The 14,131-nt window shown below is 49.9% G+C and overlaps 1 protein-coding gene across 1 annotated transcript in view; it reads left to right on the plus strand.

Annotated features, from left to right (window-relative positions):
• Window positions 1-4,148: 4,148 nt before the first annotated feature.
• The window catches only part of WDR20 (WD repeat domain 20), a 47,676-nt gene continuing 37,693 nt past the window's right edge, over window positions 4,149-14,131 (plus strand). Inside the window, 1 exon segment of the mRNA XM_028507335.2 lies at window positions 4,149-4,451. Coding sequence (XP_028363136.1) covers window positions 4,203-4,451 — 249 coding nt within the window. The 5' untranslated portion in view covers window positions 4,149-4,202.

A 14,131-nucleotide genomic window follows, 5' to 3' on the forward strand; every position in this document is an offset into this window, starting at 1 on the left:
TTCCAGCCTTGCTCCGTGTCGTCCACGCTCAGGTCGGCATACAAGTGGATGTTAAACCCTGCAGTCTAACACCTGCCCGCTCTGCGGCTGTGGCGCCAGCAGACCTGCCTGCCGTCCCTGGAACGCGCACGGGCAGGTGCCTCCCGTCCCGGGCAGGCCTGCCGCAGCGCTTTCCCCGGGGGGTGGGGGGGGGGGCGGCGGGGGGTTGGGAGGGCCAGGGCCGCACCCTCACCCCTTTCAAGTCTTCACCCAAACGCCACCTTCCCATGGAGGCTTCTCTGGGTCACCATAATTTAAACTGCAAACCACCCGAGCACTCCTGAGCCCCCTTGTCTCGCGCCCCCCCTTTTCTTAGCGCGATCTCTGCCCGGTTACTCCCTTGTGTGCATCGTTATCCTCTGCCTTCTCCTCGCACGAGCACAAACTCCATGGGCGGGGGGTTTGTTCACTGACGCCTGCCACAGGCTGGACGGTTGTTCATGAAATAAGAGCACAGGCGGGTCACGTAGGAAGCATCTTGCTCCTTCTTAAACAATCGTTACGCAACCACGGCACACGTGGGCACACACGTTTGGAGACACAGAGAACGTGGCCGGGGTCCCTCACGTCTTCCAGTGTGCCTGCAATCGTGCTGGAAGGCGGCGTGTACACACGGAAAGGTAAGTATCAGTACACGACAAGCAGCATACATTGATTAATACCGAGAGAAGGTAGTGGTTCAGGACATTACGCATGACGTGTGAGAGCTCGGAGAAGTGCCACAGAAGTCTAGAGAGGTCATTTTTAAATTTGGGGAGAAGGTGGTCACACTTCTTTGAAAATCTGATGAAAGCTATAGACTGGAAAAATATACCGTATTCTTTGAACTGTAAGACACACTTTCCCCCCAAATTTGGGAGGAAATTGGGGGTGTGTCTTATAGTCCAAATGTGGCTTATGTGGCTCGCTGTCAGGGGTGGGGGTGGTGGCCTATGTTATTTATGTTATTAAATATTTTACCACATTTTTTGCTTCAAAAATTTTTTTCCTATTTTCCTCCTCTAACATAGGTGCGCCTTATGGTTCAGTGTGTCTCATAGTCTGAAAAATACGGTAATGAACAGATACACAAACTTTTGAATATCATTACAAAGCATTTAAACATTTTTCGAAGCCAGCCATGTGTCCTGAATTGAAGATCCTCAGTTTCAAACATGGCTTTATCACCCAGGGCAGGGGTGTCAAACTCATTTTCACCGGGGGCCACATCGGCCTCCAGGGTGCCTTCAGAGGGCCGAATGTAATTGTAGGACCGTATAATGTAACTACTCCCTAACAGTTCAGTGAGAGTTCAGTGCCGCTGCCGGATAGAGACAGGGCGCCAGGCCGTACAAAGCAAGGTGGGGGGCTGGATTCGGCCCATGGGCCTTGTTTGCCACCTGTGACCTAGGGCTTGGGAACCGCTTGGTGGAGACAGCACTCACATGAGTTCTGAAGAGAGGAAAGGAGGTTCTTTTCCAGTGAGAGGAAGCCGAGGACAAGGGTGGAGCACGGTGAGCGGCACGCAGGGGCTCTGCAACAGGTGAGCTCGGGCTGGTGGCCACTGGGTGTGCGACGTAAACCACATGGCTATTGCGGGCCCTTGACAGTTTCCAGGTGCACGAACACAATGTCTGAAGTCTTTTTTTATTTTTCAAAGATTTTATTTATTTATTTCCAGAGAGATGGGAGGGAGAAAGAGAGAGAGAGAGAAACATCAGTGTGTGGTTGCTGGGGGCCGTGGCCTGCAACCCAGGCATGTGCCCTGACTGGGAATCGAATCTGTGACACTTTGGTTTGCAGCCCAAACTCAATCCACTGAGCTACGCCAGCCAGGGCTGAAGTCTTGTTTTAAGAAAATTATTTTGGGCCCTGGCTGGTGTGGCTCAGTTGATTGAGTGCTGGCCTGTGAACTGAAAGGGTGCAGGTTCAATTCCCTGTCAGGGCACATGCCTGGGTTGTGGGCCAGGTCCCCAGTGGGGGGCATGTGAGGCAATGGATGTATCTCTCCTTCTCTTTCTCCCTCCCTCCCTCTCTAAAAATAAATAAATAAAATCTTTAAGCAAAGAAAATTAATTTGGAAGTTGTTTATAAGAGCAATGCTGAGAGAAAAAGTGAAATTAAGGAAATCATTCATAAAGTCATTATATAATGCTTCAAGTTCAAAGAACAGGAAGGGAAACTGATAAAGTATAGAAAAGAATGAATTTGAGGCACAAATCCAGTTGGAAACTCCCAGTATGAAACTAAAAATCAGAAATGAACTTCGGGTCAAGTCCAGTTACACAAATTTGGGCGTTATTTACTGAATCGTTGAGTGTGGAGCTGTGAAGAAGTCCAAAGAAAAAAGTGTGATGATGAGAGATTATTCAAAGGCTTTGGATGGGACAAAGTGAACCGTCTATTTTAATTGTAATCAAAATAAAATATGTTAAAGTTATTTAGAATAAAACTCTAACGGAATATAGGTATTATGGGTAATTGAAAGTTGTGGTTGAGGGCTAATAAATTTTTTTGTTTTAATGTTTGCTTGTGGAGTTGTTTTTTTTTCCTCCAGAAAGTATTATGATGCCTTTTCCCCCTTGATAATAAGGGAACACAGCTGAATTAGTTTTAGATGATTTAGGATGTCACTATCCCTCAAAGTGATCATTATAAATACACATTTTCAATGTAAAATAACACAGTGATATAAACTGGGATAAATCCACGGTGACCACAGAAGACATTCTGGTATTTGAAAAGATTCCTGATGTCTGTTGGACTCTTAGATAAATGTAGATAACATCAAAACAGTAAAAACAAAAACAATTTAAAGTATTTAAGATACCTATTAAGTAGAATTTTAGTGGGGTTTTTTTTGCCAACATGTATGAAGGATAAGGGGTGTTAATGTCAAATGCATTATTACATCATTGGCAGTTTCCACTGGCATCTACCTGCTTTATGATACATAAGATGATTATAATTTAGACTCCTCTTACTTTAGAATTTACCTCCCTCACCTTCTTCTGTGACCCTCTAGCTATGATGTGACCTTAAAGGAACAGTTCATTCTAGCTGTAACAAATGTTGCCCCGCCCCTGTCCCGGAATTCTATCAGAATGTTTCTGCCACTTCGGAAACTTGCTTATGCTAGTGCAACATGCCAAGAAGCTCAGGTATAAATTACTGTTTCACCTTCACCAAGTGTGCTTGTCCTTACATACCCAGACATAGTACAGTACAGTATATTCACAAAACTATGTCTGGGAAACAATTTTGCGGATTCCTTTTGAGCCTTTAAAAAATCAGTGGTCTCTAAATTTATTAAGGGCTCTTAATAAACGACTGAGCAAGAGAAGTGAATCCTGCTTAGATTTCCTCTGGTTCCCGTACCCTCCCCCTTTAAACACCTGGTGAAGACAAACTTAACAGAAGTGCCAACACAACCCACCTTTCTTATAATCAGCCAGCGCTCACTATTAAAGGTATTCAGATATCTGACTTGCAAACACGTGTGCTGTGTGCACATAGACACTCCTTTCCCGCTACCTCGCCTGAAAAGCATGGTGAAGCGCAAAACTCGGGTCCCCAAGGTACCTTCTTCTCGGAAACTGACGCAGTCGTGCCGAGGGGATCCCGACCGTCGCCCTGGGTGCCCGAGGAGAGGCCCCAAGGCAGGGAGACCGCCCTCACCCCTCCCCATGGCAGAACATTGGGGCTCCAGCGCTCTCCTCGCCGCAGAAGGGGGCGGCGGCCGAGGCTGCTCCGTTCCCCAGATCCTCCGGGTCTCCGGGCCCTTCGGGGAACAGCCGCACCGAGCCGACCTCTACGATCCCAACCGCAGCCCCGTGGCGCCTTCCCTCACGTTCCTCTAATCAGGTCGGGAGCGCAAAGGTCGAGCACCACTACCCCGCCCCGGGGCGGAGCCCGCCTTACCTGCTCGGCCGGGGGACAGACGCGGGCCGCGCCCAGGGGGAGGAGCCTGCGGACGCCCCGCCGCGTGGAGCGCCAGGTGAGCACGCCTGCGCAGTCGGGCCGTAAACAAGCCCGCCCCTTCCCTTCGGCCGGCCTCTGCTGGGCGGGCGCGCGGGTGGGAGGGGCCACGGCGAAGAGGCGGGGGGAGAGCGCCAGCCGGAGACGGCGCCTGCGCGGTGGGCGTGATCCGGGCACTCAGGGCAGGATGAACGCTGCTTTCCAAGATGGCGACGGAGGGAGGAGGGAAGGAGATGAACGAGATTAAGACCCAATTCACCACCCGGGAAGGTCTGTACAAGCTGCTGCCGCACTCGGAGTACAGCCGGCCCAACCGGGTGCCCTTCAACTCGCAGGGATCCAACCCTGTCCGCGTCTCCTTCGTAAACCTCAACGACCAGTCTGGCAACGGCGACCGCCTCTGCTTCAATGTGGGCCGGGAGCTCTACTTCTATATCTACAAGGGGGTCCGCAAGGTACCGACCCGGGTGTCCCCGGGGCCGCCGGCGGCGTGGGCAGAGGCCGGGAGCAGGGCGGTGACAGCGGGGACCCGGTTTGCCCGACCGGGGCGGCCGTCGCGCTTACTTTGGAGTGGGCCGGCAACTCCGCTGGGGCGCCGCTGAGGAAGGGGGATTCCGGAGAACGGGGTGGGGGCGGCGCGGGGGGCCGTGGGGAGCCGGGCCCCGTCCGGGAGGCGCCCGGGCGGTCCGCGTCCCTATGTGGCGGGCCCGTCGGACTCGGACACGGCCAGGGAGCGGGCCTGCGAGTCCCCGGAAGAGGGAGGGTGGCCGTCTGGTCGCTGAGGCGGCCTCGCCTCCCGGGAGGGTCGGGAGTCTCGCCCTGGGTTGGAGAACGGGCGGCCGGGGAAGGCAGGCAGCGGGGGGCGTGAGACTAGGTCGGGAAGGACCTGCCCGGCGCCCAGGCCGCTTCCCCTGCCGCCGTTCTGACACTTCCCGGGAGCCGCTCCTGTTGGCGTTAACACTCTCTCTTGGCGAAAACGCCGAAGGCGGCTGCTGTCACTGTCCCCGCCGGGGTGCCTCCCTCTCGTCCCCGAGTCCGGGACGGCTGGTTCCTGCGGCGTGAGGTCGAAGGGACGCGCTCCGGGCACGAGGCTGGTCCTCAGGGTTCCGTGGGGGCGCGCCCAGGCCCCTGGTCCGGGACGCGGCGGGCGGGCCTTCCACGCCTGGTGCGGGGAACCGGTCGAGACGGACGACTTCTCGGTGATTCTGCGAAGCACGTAATCATCCTGTAAACATATCTCTTTGAAATAAGCGCTTTATTAGAGCTCGTTTCATTAGCAACGTGACTTGGTTCTCTTTGAGATCTGTGGTCTTCGACTGGACTCCCGGGAGAGGGAGGGAGTGGACGCGCCTGCAGCACTGGGGCGTGGGGAAGGGTGGGGACGGATTCTTACCTGCTTGGCTAGTGAGCACTTCAAGGGCAGGCACGGGAGCGTGAGCCTTCCCCAAGGTTTAACATACCCAGAACGGTCGAGGATGACAGTGGCACCTAACTGGAGCAGGTCGTCTCGTGCGTTCAAGGGGAGTCTCTGTGGTTGGTGCTTGCAGGTGTACCGCCGTGTCTGGGGTGTGCTGCTCTGAGTTACCGACAGTGACTCGCTTGACTTTATGTCCCCTCTCTCAGAACTGGAAGTGTGAAGTCCTTGTAGTCCAGGCGCAGAAGTCTGAGCCCTAGTCCCAACTTTGTCACGGACCTGTCGGGTGACCTTGGATGAGTTCTTTAACTTCCATCTGCACCTCTTTAAGAAGGGCACGTTGCAGTTCGCGCATTGTAGTTTACAATAGGAGGGCTGTAGTGAACTTGGAAGCCCTGAAACGCTCAGTGGGTGTAAAACACAGTTAAGAGAAGCAGTGAGGGTAACTGTCCAACAGGAAGCTGCTGTCCTGACATTGATGCTAGGGCCGAATGGACCAGCCTTTTTTCTGGAAATAATTTTAAAATTTTAAGTTACTAAAATCTATTTATGTAAAATAAATAAGTGCATAAAAAGAAAATTTAATAGCTGTTGTTAGTGTGGGTGGTACCTTTTTTAAAAAGTTCCCTTTGAAGGTATATCGTTTCTGAACCATTCTAGTGGGAAACCTCACCTGAATCTGGCAGCTCTGGTTCGCATCATAGAAGCAGGTCTCCTGCCTGGAAGTGTTAACGTGGTGGTTTCTCTTAGTGGGATGCCATCAGCACAGGGTAAAACTAGGAAAGCTGCTCAGAACTACACTGGAAAACTGTTTTAAACAAGAAAGCCTTAAACACATAAATTTGCTTCTAGTTCAATAATTTAAGCACTTTAATTTTTTCATAAATTTCATTTTGATATGGTAATATCTTGTCTACATTTGCATTAAATGGTAGACATTTCAACTCTCATCTAGGCATTATAATTAAAATTTTTTTCCCATGAGTGAATTTGCACTTACTATTTCTGAGTATAAATGATGTTTATGTGACTCTTATTTTCTGACTTTAAAATAGAGGAGATAGTGTTCCTTAATTAGAAACTAAACTTTTGGGGGTTAAAAGTTGGTCATTTGACTGTTTTTTTTTTGCATTTTTTTCCTTTGGAGCATAAAAGTTTTACAACAATTTTTCAGATCATTTAGAAATTCAAATTTACACGAACACATTCAACTTAAATCTATGTGTGAAGTAAGTGAACACAGGTCCCTTGAGCCTGGCTGGGTGGCTTGTTTGGCTGGAGCGTTGTCCTGCACCCCGAGAGGGTGTGGGCTCAGTTCGGGGCGCACGCCTTGATTGCAGGCTCCATCCCCAGTTGGGCCAGGTGTGGGAGGCACGTGATTTATGTTTCTCTCTCTCTCTCTAAAAATCAAGAAAAACATATCCTCTGATGAGGGTTTTTTTTTAAAGGTCTCTTAAAAAACTTCCCGCAAGGAGGTACAGAGTCACCTGGAAAGGAATGGATGAGGAGCCAAGAAACATAATCACAGCCCTTTTAAAACCCGTGTAGGTCGGGTTCCAGAGCTGGGCGGGACTCGGAGTTCTCGCAGTCTCACCCCGCAGAGAAGGGCAAGGCTGAGCGCGCTGACCTGTGCCCCCGGGTATCCGCGCGGTGGGGACTTGAGGCCCAGCAATGAATCTGGAGAGCTGTCTTAGTGAGAAGGGACCGAGCAGGCTTTTCCGTCACACGGGTGGCATACGCTCCACCAGAGCTTGCCCCGGTGCTTTGCCACGTGGTGCCTCACTGCATCTTGATAGCGGCCCTGTGCGGAGGTGACAGCATCTTTTCACAGCTGAAGTTCAAAATGGGGATTCTGACGGGAGGAGATGTAGTTTCTGTGAATTTATGTTGCTTAACTAAAGATAATATGAACACTGATTTTTAAAAAACTTTAATTAATTTATTTTTAGAGACGGGGAGGTAGGGAGAAAGGGAGAGAAACATCCGTGTGTGGTTGCCTCATGTACCCGCTCCCGGGGACCTGGCCCACAACCCAGGCGTGTGCCCTGGTAGGGAATCAAACTGGTGACCCTTTGGTTCTCAGGCTGGCACTCAGTCCACTGAGCCACACCAGCCAGGGCTAAACACTGATTTACTACTGACTCGAATCATTTTCATAAAGATTTGGGTAGCTACTACGGTAATATTTATAGTAGGTAAGGTGATGTGGGGTACCCACGAATCAGCGGAACCCTGTGTCTCTCCCAGAGAACTTCAACTACTACCTTTCAGGCCTCTGTGTAACGTACTTTGCTTTCCTCTTTAAAAAAGAGGTTGTTTTAGGGTGAAGATGCCAGAGGTAGCTGGGCTTGTGGACCAGCCCTTTCATTTTATGGAGGCGTGTTTTACATGGATGCGAATGGCTGCCGTCTCAATCTCAGCCTGAACACCACTTCTGTCCTCTCTCCGGTCCTGTCCACAGCAAACCCATATTCACACTCCCAGGCTGGGCCAGGTGTTTTCCCTGTTACCTGTTCTCAGCGCGTCCTGGACTTTGCCTTTTTTTTTAATCTTTTTTTTTTTTTTGAAGATTTTATTTATTTAGAGAGGGAAGGAGGGATGGGGAAAGAGAGAGAAAGAGAGAGAGAGAAACATCAATGTGCAGTTGCTGGGGGCCATGGCCTGCAACCTAGGCATGTGCCCTGACTGGGAATCGAACCTGCAATACCTGGTTTGCAGCCTACGCTCAATCCACTGAGCTACACCAGCCAGGGCTGACTTTGCCTTTCTAGCACTTTGTACAATTTCTGATTCTTTGGGTGATGATCTGACTGTCTCTTCCATAAACACAGCTCCCTTAGGAGAGACCATGTCTTTTCTGCCTTCTTTGTCTTCCTAGTGCCCAGCAGAGTGTCCAGCACAGAGTAGGCCTCTACTGTTTACTTCTTGAGCAAATGACTGAATATAACATTCATGTCCATCTGTGTCCTCTTTAAAAAGATCTTTAGAAGCTGAAAAACCTACTCAGTTTGGGCTCAAAAGTATCATGTGTTTTTAGTAGCTCACATCTTTTTAAAGACATTGAAAATTACTGTTAATAGGTTATAAATTTAACTTTCTTATAACTGGGAAATTGTGTAGCAAGCGAAAGTGAAATAATGAAGAGGGACCAAATTGCTTGGATTACTTTTCATCTCCTTCTATCAAACAGTGTTACCTACCAGACCTTCATAGTGACAATCACCTTTTCAAAGCTGTACATACTCGGAATTACTTGACGTTCAGGTCAGGGGGTCTTACTTCCCACCTCTCGTCTGGCCTTCAGGCCGCAGATGTGCTGCCCAGAGGTGCTGTGGGAACAGCTGCTGCAGTAGGTAGGACACAGAACTAGACGGCTTGCAAGGCCTTTCAACTCTTAACGTTGTATGATTCTGTGCTCAATAATTTTTGAACTGTTTGTTTATTTATTTTTAGACAGAGTGGAAGGAAGGGAGAAAGAGAGGGAGAGAAACATCGATGCAGGAGAGAAACATCGACTGGTAGCTTCTCACACGCCCCCAGCTGGGGACCTGGCCTGCAACTCAGGCATGTGCCATGACTGGGAATCGAACTGTCGACCCTTTGGTTCACAGGCCGGCAGTCAAACCACTGAGCCACACCAGCCAGGGCTCAGTAATTTTTAAATGAAAGTAGTTTATTTTTCTATTGGGAAGGTGTCTTCGTGTCTTGTATTCATTGTCTGCTGGAGTGGGCGTCGGGAAGTGTGGGGTGCTGTGAAAGCAAGTCGAACACGTCGTGATTCTAGGTGGTCTTTGTGCTGGAGGAAGCTTTGTACTCCCGTTCTGAGATGGAGCTGGGGCCAGAAGAGCCCGTGAATACCAGCGAAACTGTTTCAGAGCCAGAGTTATCTAACGAGGTAGTGGTTTGACGTGGGAGAGAGGTGGTGATCCTTCTGTATTAAAAATACTGTGTTTGATGAGGGCTGCAGGAGCACCTGGTGGGGACTGAAGAATTAGTGCTTTGTGCGGGAGGGTGGACTGGACGGCTTCTGAAGGCGCCTCCCTTCCACCCTTCCACCCCTCCACCCCTCCACCCTCCACCCTCCACCCCTCCCACGGGCTAGCTTTAGATACTGGGCTGCTCCACAGAAGGTCATGTTCTTCGCACCTTTTCCCCCATTTGTAGTTTTCACACCTCTCTGTTCCCCATTTATTGTTTTGAAAGGGGCTTAGAAGTGTAGAACTTTTTATATCAAATTTACTTAGAGAAATTTTGTACTTTAGTATGATGCCTGTGAAATTGAGTGGAAACCTATACTTTTTTTTCCATTAAGGACTGCTTATTGAGTTTTGAAATATTAATAAAAACTTAATTATTTGACTGTAGAATCTCATATACTGAGAGGAAAGCATCTTAATTTCGCACTTACGGGAGGCTTGAGAGACGCATGTGACACCTTGGTTCTCCTGACCTGGAAGCAGAGGGCGGTGGTGAGATTCTGAACGGCTCCGTGGATGGATATCAGCAATGGCGAGAACTCCCAGAATGTGTCAGTAAAACCCGTGAGATAGTCACGCCTGTCATTCTTTAATGAGCAGATATTTGTGGGGCACGCCCACCACAGGCAAGTGCCTGTTCTACATGCCGGGTGGAGACCAAGTCCCACCCCAGGAACCTGCCGCCTGTGCCCATTGCCGAGGAGTCTGCCTGGTGACTTGCCGAGAGCGGGATGGTGCCCTGGCGGGGAGCTTGAGCAGGGGTCAGGACACAGTGGGTTTGGTCACTGGCGAGCTGGCCGAATGCCTAAAACACATGCCTTGTTGTAAAAATAAATGTGAAGACTTTTGTAGTCTGGTATTTGATGTCTTAGAGAACAACTTTATTTATATCTAATGATGTTAGTTTGTGCAGAAATACGAGGTGTGGCCCTGCTTGGTTATTTAGGAGCAGACATCAAAACAGAAATAACTTTAATTCTCAGTTTTAATTTTTAGGACATTTTTAAATTGTCTGAGAATGTTAGTGACAAGTTACCGTATCCTCTAAGAGTCTAAACACTGGGCATCTGTGTTCTTTTTTCCTAAATATTTTATTTATTCATTTTTAGAGGGGAAGGGAGGGAGAAAGAGAGGGAGAGAAACATTATCAGTGTGTGGTTGCCTCTCATGCACCCCCCACTGGGAACCTGGCCCAAAACCCAGGCACGCGCCCTGACTGGGAATCGAACCGGTGACCCCCTGCTTCACAGGCCAGCGCTCAGTCCAGAGCCACACCGGCCAGGGCGTGTTTTCAATAATAAAGTAGAAGGAATGTCTTGCATTTAAAAAAAATCCTTGTTCATCAAGTGTCTGTTGTTAGGTATAAGGTGCTGCTGTCTGCTGTGAATAACTTGAAGACGAATTAAGACATTGCAGGCCCATGAGGAGCTTGCGTGTTTGTGCTGATGGTTGTGAAAGTGGAAGGCGTGTGCTCTGCGTGTGGCACAAACAGTGCAAGTATCACGTGGAATTAAGGAGTAAAGGTGAAGTATTTCTCCACCTCGTAGGAGAAGAATATTGGGCTGGATTTCAAATAGATGACTTGCCCCGAAATGATGTGTACAGGTCACATGTTTGTGAATTTTAAAACTTGTAGCCTTATGTTTCTCATTTCAGAAATGCTTTATCTTCACTTTTGATTGAGCTTTAGTTGGCAGTTGCTCTTACTGCTTAGCATGTTTTTAACTTCATAGCTTCTCTATCAGTTGGTTGCGACTTGAGTCATGTTTTCATTGTCAATTGTATTTTGTAATACGGATTTTTAAAAAGTTGGGTAGATTGTACTAAAAGCATGCCAAATCAGTCTGTGCTACGCTTTATCTTGGTTTGTAGCAGTCGGAAAATGGAATCGAAACTATAGATTTTATCAGAAAGAAGCAACAGTTGTTCGTGAGGAATGAATTCACAAGGTTTTCATATTTTAGAAGTAAGAATGGGAGCAATTTCACATATCCCTAAGCAGCCGCGCCGTAGGCTCCCTGCTGTGCTCTGCTTCCCCTTAGCGTGGTTCCCTTACCCCCGGGACCTGCGTTTCACAGGCCTGTCCCGCCTTCCTGTTTCACTCAGTGAGCGTCCCGGGGCTTTGTGAGGAGCGGTGCGCTAGACCAGGAAATGGGAGTACGGGACGTGATGCCTGCCTGCCCTCGAGAGGACTGTCATCTGGCCACGGAGACAAGACAGTCCCACTCTTGTTCATTCCATCAGGGTTGACCCACCACCTGCTCCATACTGTTGAGGCGGAGGCTCCGCCCTCAAGGAGTTCAAGTCCGGTGGAATGATCAATGGCTTGTTCAGCCAGCGTGTGTTGGACCTGTAGACCCAAAGACAGGTCAGACCCAGTCCCTGGCCTGCGGTGCCTGCAGCCCAGTGGGAGATGTGCAGATGGCATCTGCCGTTTTCCACAATATCCACTTATTAGGACTTCTTAATCTGAATAGAATTGGGGCCACGTCAGTCTAGATGGGAAGAAATATTTTACGTCTTTATTTTATAACCTCTAATTGAATTTTAACGTGTCCTCCCATTGTGAATACAGGCAACCAATCACAGCAGTAACAGATCGTGACTTTCTTACCAGTGCAAACCACAGATGTTTGCTCATCACGTGGCGGTTTTTGCAGATACAGCAGATAGCGTCTGCACTCATCACCGCTTTGAAATTGCAGTCATTCACAGGGCTGCCACTGGAGCTGGTTATTCTTTATGTGAAATAAACCTTTTTAAGGCCCAAATTTATTTAACACAGTGTAGCTGAATTTTAATATGATCAATCTCCTTCTTAATCTTTTAAGTTTAAAACATTATTGTGAGAAGGAGTCCACGGTCCAGGAAGTGTGAACATCCTGATTGGATAAGTCTTGGCTTACTTTTTCTAATTTTATTTTTAAAGAATTTATTTATTTAGCCCTAGCTGGTGTGGCTCAGTGGGTTGAGCGCTGGCCTGTGAACCAAGGGGTCACCAGTTAAATTCCTGGTCAGGGCACACGCCTGGGTTGCGGGCCGGGTCTCTGCTGGGGGGCATGCGAGAGGCAATCACACATTGGTGTTTCTCTCCCTCTCTTCCTCTCTCCTTTCCCCTCTGTTTATAAATAAGTAAGTAAATAATCTTTAAAAATTATTTATTTATTTATAGGCAGAGGGGAAGGGAGAGAGGAAGAGAGGGAGAGAAATATCCATGCGTGGTTGCCTCTAGAGTGTCCACCCACTGGGGACCTCGTGCACAACCCAGGTGTGTGTGTCCTGACTGGGAATCAACTGGCGCCCCTTTGGTTGGCAGGCCAGTGCTCAATCCACTGAGCCATACCACCAGGGCGGCTTCCTTTGCTCAGGAGTGTGTGCGTGCGTGGAAGAAGGGTCGCTGATTTCCTGTCCTCCGTGAAGAGGCCCCTGTGGCAGCACATCAGCGATCTGGGACTGGGAGGTTGGCCATGCCGTGTGCCTGTGTTCTTCTCTTCCTGCTCATTCCTTGTTGCGGTTCTGCTCCAGGAGGCTCACGGTGTTCCATTGAGCCCAGATAGGGGATCGTTACAATGTAGCCTTGTCTCAGTTGCAGTGGGAACTCACAGAGACTGACAGGTGAGTTTGAACTGAATTGTGACAGGCGGGTGGCCTAAAGGGTTAGAGCAGCAATTCACAACCTTCATCTCCCGGGACACATAAGCGAATTACTACAATTCTGGGGCACACCAACAAATATGTTCTATTTTTTGCCAGTCGGACCAAAAAATAGGTATGATTTTGATTCATTCACACTGGACAACTATTGTTGTGTTGGCTGTTGTTGCTTTTAAATGTGACAACCTAAGGTTAAAGAGGTCAGTGCCCCTAACAGTCAGGTATTGCATGTTGTAAGCATTCTCGCAGCACACCCATCGAAAACCGCTGGCGCGGAGGACTCGGAACCAGGGGACAGAGAGGCGCAAGGCTTGAGGACGCGGCCTTTGCCAGCCCCCGCTGCAGGCGGCGAGCTGCCCTGGGAGGGCCGGGGCTTGTGGGCAGGGCTGCTGTCCCCAGCCGCGGTCGCGTACAGGCCGCCTGTGTCCCAGCCGTGGGAGCGCTTAGTGGGATTAGACTTTTCTAATGGCTTTCCTCCCTTTGGTGCTTCTGGGGTGCTGTACCGCAGTGGTGTCTGCCTCCTGTAGGGTTCCTAGCGCATCATCCGCTTTCAGGACCCAAGCCGGGCGACCGTGTCGCCGCCACCCTCACAGGACCCTCATCACCTCTCAGTAACCCTCGCTCCTGCCGGACTGTTGCTCTTCAAGCACGTGTCTGTCTGACGTGCCGTGATGAGTCCTTGTAGCCCCCGAACCCTTGCACTCCTCCGTTCTAACCTGGCTAAGTCTAGTCCTGGAGTCAATGTTATTTCCTTCATCTTACAAACGAGGGGGAACCCTTTCTGCCCCCCCCCCCCCCGCCCCCATACCCTATGGGTCCTTTGCCCCAGGCTGCTGTCCCATTTGCAAGCTACTTCTAGAGCTGAGCTCCTCAAGTTGTCCGGACCACAGACCAGCACCTTCAGCGCCGCCACCTGGGAGCTCGGTGGAAGCCCGGAGCGCGGCCCCACCCCAGACTTCGAGAGGCGGGAGCTGCGCTCTCAGAGCTTCCCCGTGCGGCCCGAGCTCGCTCGAGCTGGAGAGGCTGGAGAGGCGTTGGTCTTTGTTAGCTCTCTCGAGTTCTTCACCGCCTCTTCGTACTCATTCCAGTC

This window comes from Phyllostomus discolor, chromosome 1, assembly GCF_004126475.2.
Source record: "Phyllostomus discolor isolate MPI-MPIP mPhyDis1 chromosome 1, mPhyDis1.pri.v3, whole genome shotgun sequence".
Lineage (NCBI taxonomy): Eukaryota > Metazoa > Chordata > Mammalia > Chiroptera > Phyllostomidae > Phyllostomus > Phyllostomus discolor.